At 35.6% G+C, this 15,388-nt stretch overlaps 4 protein-coding genes across 6 annotated transcripts; 2 read left to right on the forward strand and 2 right to left on the reverse strand.

The window, feature by feature from the left end:
• The first annotated feature begins 237 nt into the window (after positions 1–237).
• LOC130987420 (RNA polymerase sigma factor sigA) lies at positions 238–2,913 on the forward strand. Of its 3 annotated transcripts, none has more exons than XM_057910950.1 (9): positions 238–501; positions 763–1,343; positions 1,415–1,706; positions 1,797–1,925; positions 1,999–2,052; positions 2,143–2,220; positions 2,291–2,353; positions 2,438–2,550; positions 2,628–2,913. In XM_057910950.1, the coding sequence occupies exons 2-9, from the start codon at positions 811–813 to the stop codon at positions 2,734–2,736; spliced, it is 1,371 nt and encodes a 456-aa protein (XP_057766933.1). In that variant the 5' UTR covers positions 238–501; positions 763–810; the 3' UTR covers positions 2,737–2,913. The 3 variants fall into 3 exon arrangements, 2 of the variants coding, with proteins under 2 accessions (XP_057766933.1, XP_057766934.1); XR_009089726.1 differs by having other exon boundaries at positions 246–501; positions 2,301–2,353; positions 2,628–2,755; XM_057910951.1 differs by having other exon boundaries at positions 252–501; positions 773–1,343.
• On the reverse strand, positions 2,760–4,213 carry LOC130987441 (uncharacterized). The gene is made up of 2 exons (XM_057910982.1): positions 3,879–4,213; positions 2,760–3,256 (listed from the first exon to the last, which is right to left on the reverse strand). The coding sequence occupies exons 1-2, from the start codon at positions 4,024–4,026 to the stop codon at positions 3,063–3,065; spliced, it is 342 nt and encodes a 113-aa protein (XP_057766965.1). The 5' UTR covers positions 4,027–4,213; the 3' UTR covers positions 2,760–3,062.
• A 12-nt stretch (positions 4,214–4,225) lies between these two features.
• On the forward strand, positions 4,226–6,463 carry LOC130987427 (uncharacterized). Its single transcript, XM_057910964.1, has 2 exons — positions 4,226–4,799; positions 5,569–6,463. Exons 1-2 carry the CDS (start codon positions 4,381–4,383, stop codon positions 6,209–6,211), a joined length of 1,062 nt encoding a protein of 353 aa, XP_057766947.1. The 5' UTR covers positions 4,226–4,380; the 3' UTR covers positions 6,212–6,463.
• A 3,604-nt stretch (positions 6,464–10,067) lies between these two features.
• Positions 10,068–11,992, reverse strand: LOC130987437 (cysteine proteinase inhibitor 6). The gene is made up of 4 exons (XM_057910977.1): positions 11,706–11,992; positions 11,428–11,647; positions 10,923–11,068; positions 10,068–10,445 (listed from the first exon to the last, which is right to left on the reverse strand). Exons 1-4 carry the CDS (start codon positions 11,904–11,906, stop codon positions 10,311–10,313), a joined length of 702 nt encoding a protein of 233 aa, XP_057766960.1. The 5' UTR covers positions 11,907–11,992; the 3' UTR covers positions 10,068–10,310.
• Between the last annotated feature and the right edge of the window lie 3,396 nt (positions 11,993–15,388).

Raw genomic sequence — 15,388 nt, forward strand, 5'->3', positions numbered from 1 at the left:
TTGATCTTATGGAAAAAGTAACTATTCATTGTATTATTTATTTTATTTTTATTAATAATTTCATTTTCAAATATGGATACCAAACCGGTGCTAAAAAGAAATTGAACCATTAAGCCACTTTAAAAATTAAAATAAATAAATTAGCGAGTGGTACGAAAATGGTTGAAATGAGAAGAGGAAGGGGGAGCCCACATGAGTTGGATATTGGAAGTTAAAAAAAGCAGCCCAAAATGAAGTTGTGGGAGAGACATGGATGCACATAAACCACTCAAATCACCTCCAAAAATCTAAACCAGCCAATGGCTGTTGGCCTCTCCCTTTTTCCATATCATATCCTCAGCCCCAAGCCCCAGCTAAATAAGTAATAATAATAATAATAATAGTAATAACAATAATAGTCCCTTGCTTCTCTAACAAATCAGAATAATAAAAAACAGCTGAGGCTGAATTGTGTATTGCAGGAGCTTCTCCACCAACACCATTTCCTTCTTCCCCAAACAGGTAAGCTAACTGTTGAGTCTTGACGATTTAATTCATGCCATGCACTGACACTGTGCCAACTAGATTTCTCCATAATTTTTGTTTTGCGTATTCATCGATCTTATCGAAACTAACCAACCGAAACCAACTAGTTTCGTGGGCTTATATATATATATATATATATATATATATATAGGAGAGAGAGAGAGAGAGAGAGAGAGATCTAGTTTTGTTGAGCTGCCATGCGCCTAATTCGAAACGAAAACATTAACAATCGTTTAGTTTTTGGCAGCGTTGATCGAAGCGAATTAAGCGTGTGATGGTGTGGTGATGATCATGGCCACTGCCGTCGTCGGACTGAGCACCGGCACCGGGAAAAGGCTCCTCCGCCTCGGCGCCACCTCCTACTACTCCGATCTCTCCGCCGAAAGACTGGCTTGCTCCGCCGATCCCACCACCACCACCTCCTCGTCGTCCTCCTCCTCCATCATCTCTGCGAAGAAATCATGGTCACGACGGCGCCCGCACTCCATCAAAGCCCTAAAAGATCCTCAGCCGTGTCTCTCTGATCCTGATTATCTGGTGGATGCGGTGCTTCTACTGCAGAAATCTATGCTTGAGAAGCAATGGAATCTCTCCCCCAAAACAGAGGAGAAGGAAATAGAGGTGATCTGTTCGGGGACCTCAGCCCGGCGGCGCAGAATGGAGTCGAGAAAGAGAGTTGAAAAGTCGGTTATGAATGTAGACGACGAGCTTCTTCACAAAGGTTGTTATGTGAAGGAGCAGCTCCTCACTCACGCCCAAGTGGTGCAGCTTTCACACAAAATCAAAGCAGGGCTGGCCTTGGAAGACAGGAGGCAAAGGTAAGTATTGATTATGGATTCATATGAATATGATTAATTAGATAGTGATGATCCTGATCCATTTCCATCAGGCTGAAGCAACGATTGGGATGCGAGCCCTCGGATGAGCAGCTTGCGAGTTCCCTGCGGATGAGCCGTGCTAATTTGCAGTCGAAAATGATAGAGTGCTCGCTGGCCAGAGAGAAACTGGCAATGAGCAATATCCGTCTCGTCATGTCTATTGCTCAAAGATATGACAACATGGGTGCTGAAATGCCTGATCTTATTCAGGGCGGCCTCATTGGATTGCTACGAGGGATTGAGAAATTTGATTCTTCCAAGGGATTCAAGATCTCTACTTATGTCTATTGGTGGATTCGACAGGTAATCACTCTACTCTATCAAATCAAATCTCTTTTATTGTAATTTGTATCAACATTACCATTACCATTAGCTGCTGCTGCCTGCCTGCAGGGTGTTTCAAGAGCTTTAGTGGACAGCTCAAGAACCCTAAGGCTGCCAACCCATTTACATGAAAGGCTAAGTTTGATCAGAAATGCAAAGACTAAGCTCCAAGAAAGAGGAATAACTCCATCTATTGATGTAAGCCTTGCATCCTATCTACTAATTTCCATCTACTATTAACATGTCATGATTCACTCGATGCCCACTGCAGAGAATTGCTGAGACTCTCAACATGACAGAGAGGAAAGTGAGGAATGCCACTGAGGTAGTCAGCATATAAATTACTCCATCATGTATCATCATTCAATTCAAATGGGTATTCTCCTAATAAATATGCATGTATATATATTTGCAGGCAGTGAGCAAGGTTTTCTCCCTTGACAGAGATGCATACCCCTCTTTAAACGGTCTTCCTGGAGAAACCCTTCATAGTGTAAGTACATGAATGATGTGATGGAGCATTTGGATTTTGTGTTTTAACTCTAATTTAAGAGCTTATGCAGTACATTGCAGATACCAATGTGGAGAATAACCCGTGGACTGGAGTTGATGAATGGGCACTTAAGGTACCAAAACCAGAAGAGTGATATATAATCATGGCATCAGTTATGCCTCTTTTCTCATTCTTGTGTTGTGTTTGCACTTTGCAGGATGAAGTAGATAAACTTATTAGTGTGACGCTAAGACAAAGGGAGCAGGAGATTATCCGACTCTACTACGGCCTAGATAATGAATGTCTCACTTGGGAAGACATTAGCAGAAGGTCAATTTTCTTCCACTCTTAACTAAATTGTTTCCTTCAAATTACTATTATTATTAATATTGTTGGTGATTTTTCAGGATGGGGTTGTCCAGGGAGAGAGTAAGGCAGGTGGGGCTTGTGGCGCTTGAGAAATTAAAACATGCTGCCAGGAAAACTGGATTGGAGGCCATGTTGCTACAACATTGATACCTAAGCTTATAATGTATATATAAACAACACAAAAACAAGTCATAGATAGAGAGGATATGCAATTTTTACACAACCATGGTGCTACAATTTTTTGTTCTTCTCCTCACTTTAATTATATGTAACTGGATCTCATACCTTTGATTTCATACAACTACTAACCACATTCGCTTCTCATCGCCAGCACAAAATTGTAGGAGAAATATGTACAAATAGTCGAGGTTATATTACGCAGAACATAACAGAACGTTAAGCGTACAAAAGAGTGAGTTTTAGGTAGAAGAAACCAAATGCATCAAGGTAGAGAAACAGCAGCATGTGGAGGGCTAAACACGAGCATCCCACAAGCACAAGTAGTTAGCTTTTTCCATCCTGAGCAGGTTTTCAACTTGTGCAGGAGGGTTTAGACCCAATTTATTAGCTCGCTCCCAGCGCTCCAGTCGGTTCATCCCTATGCAAGGTCCATAAGCCATGTTCATGTCGAATTGCCTCAGAACCTCCTCTTTCTCATCATTCTCTTCTGCATTATATCAAAATGCATCGCATCACAAATTATCTTCAAAAATGCAACCAACCTCTTCTCAATACACAAAACAATACTGTGATCCTTCTTTCCAAATAATGACCTTCTATACATATTGGTTGGCAGAGGCGCCCAATTTTGACCACAACAGTGATGACAGAAATATTGCAACGACAGCATAAGGAACACAATTTCTAATCATTTGGAAGCTCCACATGACCCATCTTTTAAATGTGCTTCAAAAGGATTTCAGTTCTAGGTTGTATGTACTCAAAAACACATCACATTCATGCTATTCTACTATGATTTATAATTGAAAAGAATAGAATTAAACAAGCAGCTAAACAGATAGTTGAATCTCCAATCAAATTGCCAAAAGAATCTTGTATTTTGAAAATTTAAATAGAAATTCTCCATAAGCATAAATATGACGGATTTTTTTTTAAAAAAAAAAAAATCAGAAATGAAAAAACTGAATAAAACTAGAGCGATTAATTGAGAAAGCCAATGCAGTAGCAAAAGTTACTAAAACTCAAACAATTTGCAAATTAGGGTTTACGAAATCATGGATACTACTTGTTTCCAAGCAAATAAACATGCGAGTGAGAGAGCAGGTGACCTTGAAGATCGAGAGTAGCATTGGAGATAAGAGCCGGGGGCTGAACGACGTCGGAGCCGCAGGAGGCGGAGTGTTTGCCCTTCTTCGCCGCTCCGGGCTTTCCTTTCTTCTTCTCCCGGAAAAATCCTTTCACTCCTGCCGACGCCATTTAATTGGTAATATTATTAGTGGCGGAGGAGATGGTGATGGAAGTGGTGGTGATGGTGGTTAAGGAGGCGCACCGTCGTAGATAAGATTCGAATTTGAAATTTGAATTGAGGGATTCGGGGTTTTGTTGAGAGGGGGACGCGATGCTACGAACAAGGCGAGATAATGGGCTTCAATAATTAATGGCCCATATGCTTTACTGCCACTCTAGCTAAGCCCATTTATAAATGCCCCAAGGCCCAAAAAAGCAAGAAACTTCTCTCTCCTCTCTCTTGAAGAAATTGCTTTCTTCTCCGGCGTGATGAATGATTATTAGTCAAGTAAAATGGGGCATAGGTGGTGGTAGCTCATTACAATGGAAGACAACAAGGCGGCGATGGCGCAGCAGCAGCAGCAGCAGCAATTGTTGCAGCAACAGCTGCTGATGCAGCAGATCCAAAGGCAGAAGGACGCCATGTCCCGGTTCCCCTCCAACATCGACGCCCATCTCCGCCCACAGGGTCAGGGTCAGGCTCAGCACCCCTCTCTTCTTCACCCCCGCCCTCTCACAAACCCTAATCCTAATTCCGCTCCCCAACAACCGAATCAGCTCCATCCCAACCCCAACCCTAACCCTAATCCTAATTCTTCTTCCGCACCGACTACGAATATTGCTATGAGCCAGCAGCAGCAGCAGCACAAGGCCTCTCTCCAGCTTGCTTATCAAGACGCTTGGCGGGTCTGTCATCCCGACTTCAAGCGCCCTTTCTCTTCCCTCGAGGACGCCTGCGAGAGGTTTTTCTTGCTCCTTAATCCTTTTTTTCTGCAAAATGTCTTGTTGCTCGTTTATTGATGTTCACTCTTACAAATTGTGGCTTTTCAGATAACCCTTTCATTTATCTTGTTATTATACTACTTATCATTGACACAATCTTCAAGTCGTCCTCATTCATAATGAACAAACAAAATGCTTCAGTAAACAGATTCCTGAGCTATGGTTATTCTTCGTGGTTTTGTTTTGTGAATCGTGATCTGTAATTCACCGTGGGCATTAACTTGGGAAACTTTCGAGTTGGTACTGACTTTTAATTTTGAATCAATCAAGGATAAGATTCTTAAAAGGCTGCACCTTTTTGTATACTTACTCCTTGTAAATATTTATTAGCTGTTGTTTTGTATCCTCATCTGCAATTGTTGCCTTGATCTTGTTTGGCTTATCAAACATTGAGCTTAGTTCAAGTTAGAGCATCTCCAACAAATGAGCTCTAGTAGAGTTTTATATCCAACTTGTTGATGGTCTTTCATGCCACATCAACAGAAATAAACCCCGCCGACTTCCTTTCGAACAAAGAAATTAAACTTGGGTTGGATTCTTATTTTGTAAGTCTCACATTTGACCCACTTTCACTTCAACTATAAGAAAATGAAAATGAAATAAAGCACAAGGGGACAGCGCATCGGGTGCTCTTCTTTAGCTTCTCTGATGGTATATGATCCCGAATTTGGGTAGCCCACTGCAGCATTACAACTATTTAACTAGGCTTCTCTCTTGAATTCTGTATAGGCTATTACCATACCATGTTGTGGCAGACTATGAAGCAGAGGAAGATGACAAGATCCTTGATTCAGCCACCACAGGCCAAATTCTTTCTCGCTCTCAGCAGTGGGACAATAACATTGCTGCAAAAGTAGCAGAATTCACAGCTACATTCGAGAAGCAAGTCCTTGCATTCAACATTATTTCCCGCAAACGAGGTCTTGGTGAGTTTCGGACTGAAGAAAAGTTGATGATGGAGCAGTTCCTCTTGCAAGAGGAGAAGCGGTCACTACTTGAGTTAAGGGCTGAAATGGATTCGAGGCAGAAAGCTAGTCGAGAAAGTCATGAAGCAAATATGCGGATGGCAGCCATGGCACATGTGGATCACGCTCGTGCAGAATCACAAGCACATGCTGAGATGATGGCACGTGCTCCAATAAGAGGAAGTGCCCTTGGGTCTCGTGGTAATAGTACAATTTGTTCTGACATGGGTGAGCAAGAGCAGGATTTCCATCAGGATGAGATTATGAATGGGTGGGGGAGCAATGCACAGAAAGATGATAAGGAGCCATCTGAAGACTTTTTGAATGACGATGAAACAGAAAATGGAGATAATGCATTGCAAAGTGAGTGGCCTGAAGGAGGTGAGTTAGATCTGAATGCGAGATAAATCTATTCAACCTGAGAATAACACTTCATTTTGCTAGATATAGAGTTCATAGTTTGTGGTTTTAATATGGCACCACTACGGTTCCGCCGTTGCTAAATCAATCATATCCATCAGCATTGTAATCATTTTTCTAGTTTTCTTTGACATTATGATTGTGGTTGTTTGTGAGTAACAAAAGAGATCATAAAAGCATGTATGTTGTTAATGTCCAGCAGTAAATGTCCTTGTTAGGGGCTGAGATGTTGTTTGGTATACCAATGATCCTACTAACATCTTGAAATGCTCGCCATGATATTTTGCCCACTCCTCGACAATATATGTTGATTGATGTTTGCCACACCCTTGGTTTAAAAAAGCCCCAGGCGCAAACTGCCCCGGGGCCTAGGCTAGGCGTAGGGCTTTAACTGCAAGCGCAGGCTTTTCGTAGGTGAAGCGCACTTAAAGTATAAAAATATATTTATCTATAATAGTATATTTTCTACTTAAAACATAAATACTTAGAACACACAAATACTTAATTTAATACACCTAAATACTCAAAAATCTGAAATATAAATAAAACAATATATAAGAATTTATCACTTGAGCTAAATTATTACTGTATTTTGTTGAAGTTTAGTTATTTAAAAAAAAATAGTTAATTTTATACCTTAATATATTAATTAGGATTAGGAAACCTTTTGCTAAAAAAGTTGCGGCTGATGGGCTCTTTTTTTTTTGAGTGGATTTTGAAAATGGCCACTTTCATATTGTAAAATTAAAATCTAGCCTATGAAATAAAAACATAAAAAAATGGCCACTGTTACCAAAATACCCTTCCACATTAAAAATTAAAAAAATGGCCATTTTACACCACCCCTTTAAAAAATCCCGCAATTCACAACCAGTGTGAATTCACAACCAAAATTTTTTGGTTGTGAATTCACACTGGTTGTGAATTGAGAATTCACAACCAGTCGAATTCACAACCAGAATTTTTTGTTTGTGAATTCACAACTAGTCGAATTCACAGCCAAATTTTAATTCACAACCAGTCGAATTCACAACAAAAAATTAATTCACAACTAGAATTTTTTGGTTGTGAATTCACAACAAACGAATTCACAACCAAAATTTAATTCACAACCAGATTTATGTTGGTTGTGAATTCACAATCAGTAAAATTCACAATCAGAATTTAATTCACAAGTAGAATTTATTTTGGTTGTGAATTCAAGTAGTTGTAAATTTGAGTTTTTAAAGTTTGAATTCACAACTAAAACTAAAATTTATTTTGATTGTGAATTCGAGTTTTAGTTGTGAATTAATAGATCTGATTGTGAATTCAAGAATATTAAGTTGTTGATTGTGAATTCGAATTTTAGTTGTGAATTAATAGATCTGATTGTGAATTCAAGAATATTAAGTTGTGAATTCATAGATGTGGTCGTGAATTCAAAAACATTAAGCTGCTGTGAATTCATAAATTTGGTTGTGAATTTAAGAACATTAAAAAAATAATTATACAGCTCAATCAAATTGCTGTACAACACCAAAATACAACAACTCAATCTACCATCAAAATACATCAATTCCTCTAAATCAAACTAAAATTAAACTCTCGTACAAAGGTACAAAATTTCAAAATAATGACAAAAGTAAACAAGGATGAAAAACTTAATTTGGTTCAATTCAAATGCAAGCAGAACTGCAAAAGCACGATTTGAAAACAATCAAAACATTTTCGTAGAAGAGCTAGTTATTTTCCAAGAATAAGTCGCAACACAGAACTCTAAACCTTAACCCTAAATCCCCAATTTGGAGTAATTTTCGTTGCAAATTCCTCAATTTGCCGTCTTCGCCGCCTTTGACTATAACCAGCAGCGGCAACAACTCGCTGGTGTAGGTGGAAATGGAACAGATTTGCAGCAGATGAGCAGATCTGTCGTCGCAGCCGGATGAGGCGGCATGACGGCAATTCGCAGGCGGAGAAGACAGCGCGAGGGACGACGATGAAGAAGCAACCGGAGGCGGCGGCGCAACGGAGATTTGAAGTTGGAGGAGGCGGCGGACGCAAAATCGAGCTCCAAAATGTCCAGATCTGTCGACGGCAACAAGAGAGAAAGCCGACGACAGCAGCAGCGAGGGGATCGGCGACGCGGCGTTGGAGGTGGCACGACGGCGGACGATTTAAAGAGAGAGAGAGAGACCTGGAACCCCGGCGGTGCCACGACCACAAGCCACCACCGTCGGGATTAGATGCGCCGCTAGAATCTGGATGGGCGGCGTTGTTTTCGGCGCTGCTATGGGCGGAGACGACGAGGCTGGGGCGGCGGCGCTTCGCCGGAGGAGAGAAAGAAGGAGGGAGGGAGGTAGGGGGAGAGAGAGAGAGAGCGAGAGAAGTGAGAGAGCGCAGAGAGAGAAAGCGAGAAATAGCAACTATTTAAGGAGGGGCATTTTAGTCTTTTCACGCAAAAACTGGCTAAAATTTTATGTTTTTATCCTATAGGCTAAATTTTAATTTTGCTATATGAAATAGGCTAGTTTCATATATTGACACTTTTTTTTTTATAAATAAATTATATAAGTAAATAAAGAAATTTAAAGACCGTGCGATGGAGGATTGGAATCAAGACCTCAAGGTCTTGAGGATTAACCTCCTACCATTAGGCCAACACACGCACATTAATTCTAAAAGTTGCGGCTGATGGGTCCCTTAATTTTAAAAGTTGGGGCTCTAATTGAGTTTTTGAAATAAAAAATATACTCCTATATTATAATAATAACAAATATTGCCCTTTAATTGTAAAGTATGGCACCACCTCTTCATTCACACCGTAAAACGCAGAATATCATGTTCAAGTACATGATCAGAACGCAGAATATCATGTTCAAGTACATGATCAGAAATTCAGAATATCATGTTCAAGTACATGATCATACATTCAGAAACACTCAGAATTCAGAATATGTGTATGACAATGTGAATTATTTGCATGTTTAAGCGTATGTGAATATTTGCATGGCTTCTCACTGAGTATATTTTCAATATGCTCATCCCTTATCTTCTCAGTTTTGCAGTTATGGAGTTGAGGTGGCCATGGAAGTCGAGAATGACTAGAGATTTAGTATTTCCATAGAATTTTAAGTTGAACTTGTTAAGTTTTAATTTATTGTTTTATTTTATTTTTTTTCATGTTACTACTTTAGTTTTAGCAAGTTGATTTTAAATTAGTTTAAATTTTGATAGTCAAGGAATTTTATTTTTAACTATTAGTTCTTCAAGATTTTAGTTTAAAAAGTTTATGAAAATTGGGGTGTTACATCGACTAAAGCTAGGCGCGCGTTTTTAAATCAAGGCCATGCCTATATATCAACTACTAGAGCCACTCATAAGTTAGCCAAGTTTGTTAGGTACTTATCGCGGATAGCGACTAGTGTTCTGGATAGCTGATTTTCCTAGTTGGCTGAAGAATATTGTTAACAGATGAAATTGTTTGAGAACATGTTTTAAATGTATTGGTTAATAGGAAATGAATTGGAGCCTGTCTAAATTTTTTACTGAATGGTACATTAGTGTGTATCTTGTTTGTAAGAACCACAGGATTAGGAATCACTGAAACAGTACTCTTACCTTAATTGGTTTAAAGGGAGGAATACCATCTATCTCTCTTCTGAATGGAGCCCTTTTATCTTAGAGGCTTCTGAATGGAGCCTTTATTTCCCTATATCAACTCAATATCTAAAGGTTTGGCGATGTTTGTAATACAGTCTCAATCTTTGAATAATTCCAAATCAATCATATTATTATTTGAAAAACACACACAATTGTGACATCGCAATGCAGACGCCATAAAAATTTAAAAAAGGTTCAAAATAGCCTCAACGAACGCTTTGCCCTTGTATAATATTCATATGCTACTAACTTCCAACTCAAATTACATAATCCAGAGACACAACAAAACATACTGAGAGAGGTAGACTAGACATACACAAGTTATTACAAACCTAAAAACAAACAAAACAAAACCAACATGGGCAAAAGTAAAACGCCTACACAGGGCGCAGGTCACGTTTGAAGTTTATATAAGATCATCAACGCTAACAAAACAGCAAAGAGTTAGTGATCAGCATCCATCTTGTTCAACTGGAAACCACCTTCATTGTTCCTATGCACCTCAACCTTCAACTTCTCTTCTTTAGCCCCTCTCTTCACTTTCAGAACCATCTCAAATTTAGCAGATGATTCAACAACCTATCCAGGGGAATCAAGTTGGAGACTCATTAGTTATATTAAAAAAAATGGCACAATGACAAAAATATATATGGGTTTGAAACAAGAGTAAATCTGGTTAGCATATACACACATCCCATAGTAAACAACATCATTGGAAATGATCTTTGCTAAGCAAGCACCAAACGACTATGGCATCACCTTGAACTTTCATGTGCCAAAGAAACTCATCAACTCATCTAAAAAAGACTATCATTAGAGAACCCCCACAGCCCTTAAAGTCACAATTGCAGCCCCAAACTCATACAGTGAATTGTCATCTCAATAAGAAGTGATGAAATCTTTCAAATAGATTGATCAGTCTGAGGTTATCATCAAAGAAGTTTATGAGTCCGAGACCTACATCTATGAATTGAAAGGTTTCATGTTCCTCTAGCAAATTATGAATACCTTCAAATTTGCCACTTATACTATACCAATCAATCAAAGAAAACTCACCTCTGCATTGGCATGGACAATCTCACTCAGTTCATAAGGAAATAACGAGTTAGATCTCTCCTGGATGGTCTTGACAGCATGATGAGCAGCATCTTGAACAACAGGATCGTGCACCGGCACTGATTTCCAGCCAGCTTCCCCTTCATCTGATAATGAAAACCCAAGTCTTGGAATTTCAGAACTCAATTTCAAACATAAACCTAGGCAATATCTTGATAGCTTATACACATAAAAAAAGAAATGGATCAAACTTGAATCAACAATCAACCTATAATCAAAGAGTTAGAGATTAGAGTACATTAGCACGTCCCTATGGATTGAATCTAGTCCAATCTTTCTAAAACTACACCACTACCAAAAGATGAGTGTTTTCTCCAACAGGCAGTTGTCAACTTGAGAAAAATTGGGAAGGAATTAATTTCATAACCTCAAAGAGAGAGAAAGATGCAGATAAATCAAGTTCGATTGAGAAACATAGATTGTAAAGTGGGAATGGATTAGGTACCCTTCTTAGCACCGAGGTCCGATGAGGTGAAGGAAGGAACGTCACCAACATGTTTGAACTCTTGAAGCTCCATGAAATCCTCCCATGGTTTTACCCAGATTTTGGCCTCATAAAGCTTCTTCTTTCCAGAGTCGATGACTTCGAGAGTGAGATGATGGAGCGTGCCAGCGACCACTTGCTCTTGCGCCTTGACGACCCTGACTAGCTCGAGCAGCGCATTCTGGAAAAAGAAGAGAAAATGTGAAATTGAAGAGAGGGAGAGGGAGGGGCAGTAGTACCTCTTTGTTGTTGTGGTGATCAACAGCAAATTTAGCAAGAGAATGGAGGTCGGCAGTAGAATCGCGTGGAGCACCGAGAGTAGCCATGTTATCGTTGAGTTGATCGGAGCAAAACCCTAAATCGGAATGGGGAAGCGAAGAAGAGAGGAGGAAGAGGGAATGAGCACCGAATACGAAGAAGAAGAAGGAGAAGTATGTCATTGTGATTGGAGTTGAGATTCGTACGCGTGTTTATTATGCTTAGCTTAACCTCTAAGACTAAGCTCCACTATTTCTTTCAAATTCCATTTTTTTTTTACATCACACACTTCAATGAAATCCGTACGTGAATATTGATTATTGATTTATTGTGATATAAGAATCTAACTAAAAAGAGGTCGGTACACCCCAAGTATGGTTTGTTATTACTCCCTCCGTCCACCAAAAAAACTCTCATTTGCGGGTTCGACAGTCGACACGGAGACTAAGAAAGCTGAAAAATATGATGTAAAGGTGGTGTAAAAGACTAAAAGAGTAGTGTTTATGTATTGTAATTACTTTTACTAATCTTTCACTAGCTATTTGATAATAATAATAATAATAATGACAATAATAACAATAATAATAACAATAATAATAATAATAATAATAATAACGATAATAATAATAATAATAATAATAATAATAATATAATAAGGAAAATAATAATAATAATAACAATAATAATAACAATAATAATAATAATAACAATAACAATAATAATAATAATAACAATAACAATAACAATAATAATAATAATAATAATAATAATAATAATAATAAAAATAATAATAATAATAATAATAATAATAATAATAATAATAATAATAATAAGGATAATAATAATAATAAGGATAATAATAATAATAACAATAACAATAATAAGAATAATAACAATAATAAGAATAAGAATAATAATAATAATAATAATAATAATAACAATAATAATAATAATAATCAATAATAATAATAACGATAATAATAATAATAATAACAATAAGGATAATAATAACAATAATAACAATATAAGAATAATAACAATAATAATAATAATAATAATAATAATAATAATAATAATAATAATAATAATAATAAGGATAATAATATAATAAGGATAATAACAATAATAACAATTACAATAATAATAATAATAATAATAATAAAATAATAATAACTAATAATAATAATATAATAATAATAATAAGAACAAAACAAGAAGAACAAGAAGAAGAAGAAGAACAAGAAGAAGAAGACGAAGAAGAAGAATAAGAACAAGAAACATAACAACAAGAATAACAAAACAAGAAGAAGAATAAGAATAACGAGAAGAACAAAGAACAAGAAGAAGAAGAAGAAGAAGAAGAAGAAGAAGAACAATAATAAGAAGAACAAATAACAAGAAGAAGAACAATAAAAGAAAAAAGAATAACAAAATAAAATAATAATAACAATAATAACAATAGAAAATAAAATAATAATAATAATAATAATAATAATAATAATAATAATAATAATAATAATAATAATAACAACAATAAGGATAATAATAATAATAACAATAATAATAATAATAATAATAATAATAATAATAATAATAATAACAATAATAATAATAATAATAATAACAATAATAAGGATAATAATAATAATAATAATAACAATAATAATAATAATAATAAAAATAATGATAATAATAATAATAATAATAATAATAATAATAATAATAATAATAAGGATAATAATAATAATAACAATAACAATAACAATAACAATAACAATAACAATAATAATAATAATAATAATAATAACAATAACAATAACAATAACAATAACAATAACAATAATAATAATAATAATAATAATAATAATAATAATAATAATAATAATAATAATAATAATAATAATAATAATAATAATAAGGATAATAATAATAATAATAATAATAACAATAATAACATAAGTAATGATAGAGTAAAGTGGGGCCAATAGGTAAAGGTGTACTAATTTTAAAAGCAAGGGAGGGTATAATTGTCCAAAAAGTAGAGTAGGAATTTTTTTTGGTGGACAAATATTTAAGGGCAAGTAGGAGTTTTTTTGGTGGACGGAGGGAGTATATATATATATTTTTTTTGGAACAATGTGGTTTGTTATTTTAATAGTTCCTTTCACACACAAAAAAAAATAAATTGAACTACACAAATTTTAATAAAATATTAATAAAATAAGGATATCACTTTAGATATAAATAAAATTATAAATAGAAGTGACAAATTTTTACAAACGAATTAAAAAAAATATGATAAATTTTTCATAAACAACAAAAAACATCATAGTATTATTTATCTAATCCTATAAATCAAATTAATTTAGTGGATAAATGATGGAAAGAAAACCACAAACGATTTTGAATATATTAAGTACGCAAATTCTTAGGTCGGATCGGTTGCACGGTCAGACGAATCTGACCTGCGCCCGATCCGACCCAAAGCGAAAAAATATAAAAGGTATTTTTTCAATTACTTTTCACTTTTTTCACTTTTTTTTTTACTTCCGGTTTCTTTCTTCTCCCTCTAGCGTTCTCTCTGTCGAAAATATTTCTTTGTGTTTTTCTTCGTTCATCGGTGTGATTTTCGACACGATTTTGTTCGTTTTCACTGATACTCGTCGTCTTTTCATTTTTTCTGCTTTGAATATCTGTGTTTAGTTTGTTCTAACTTTGTTTTATTTTATTTTTATGAACATAGGTGTGATTTCGTCTTTTGTTGCTGTCATCGTCCTCGATTTGCTTCGCTACTATCATTATTCAAGGTATTAGGGTTTTTTGTTTTTTGTTTTTGTTTTTGTTTTTTTTTTCTACTTTCATTCTCTGTGTTTACTTCGTTCTAACTTTCTTTCATTTTGTTCTTGTGATCTTATTGTGCCGATCTCGTCTCGTCGTCATCGATTTGCTTCAATATTAGAGATTTTTCTAGTTGAATTATTTTGTTTTCTCGCTTTAGTTCTCTGTTTGTTAATGAACTTGTTGCTCAATTATTACTATTTGATTGTATGAAAATGATTATATCTTATCTGTTTCTGCTTAGATCTATTGTGTTTTGCTTTATGTTTATGAATTTTTGAAAGTATATATTTATGTGAACAAATGTATACTTTATAATAAACATATGTAATTAAATGTAGTCAGAAAAATATGCTTTATTTTCGACTCTTACTTTTTAATTTCTTAACTATTTCACTTTAAAATATACAAGTATTACTCCGATGCACGGTGATAGATACTTCATTAAAATAGTAAAAAAATTATATTTTTTGGAATGTTATATTTAGAAAATAAAATTTTATAAGTTACTTATATTTATTAGATATTTATGGATGGCCACGTCAGCAGCAGTTTAGCAAGGCCACATCAGCCTGTTTAGTTAGACGGTTAGCATTAGTTTGTTAAGCAAGAGATATTTTCTGTGATTTCGTTTCCATCTTTTCACGTGTATAAATAGATAGGATATCCTGTAAAACAATTTCAGTTTCAAATCAATAAAAAGTTTCAGCACAAATCCTCTCTCAAATCTCAACTTAGGTTATCCTTTCATGGTATCTAGAGCCTGATTTTTTTGGGAGATTTCATCTTTTCGATCCAGATTTTTTTCTCTCTGCCGCCATGGCAA

Source organism: Salvia miltiorrhiza, chromosome 6 (genome assembly GCF_028751815.1).
Source record: "Salvia miltiorrhiza cultivar Shanhuang (shh) chromosome 6, IMPLAD_Smil_shh, whole genome shotgun sequence".
Taxonomy (NCBI): Eukaryota; Viridiplantae; Streptophyta; class Magnoliopsida; order Lamiales; family Lamiaceae; genus Salvia; species Salvia miltiorrhiza.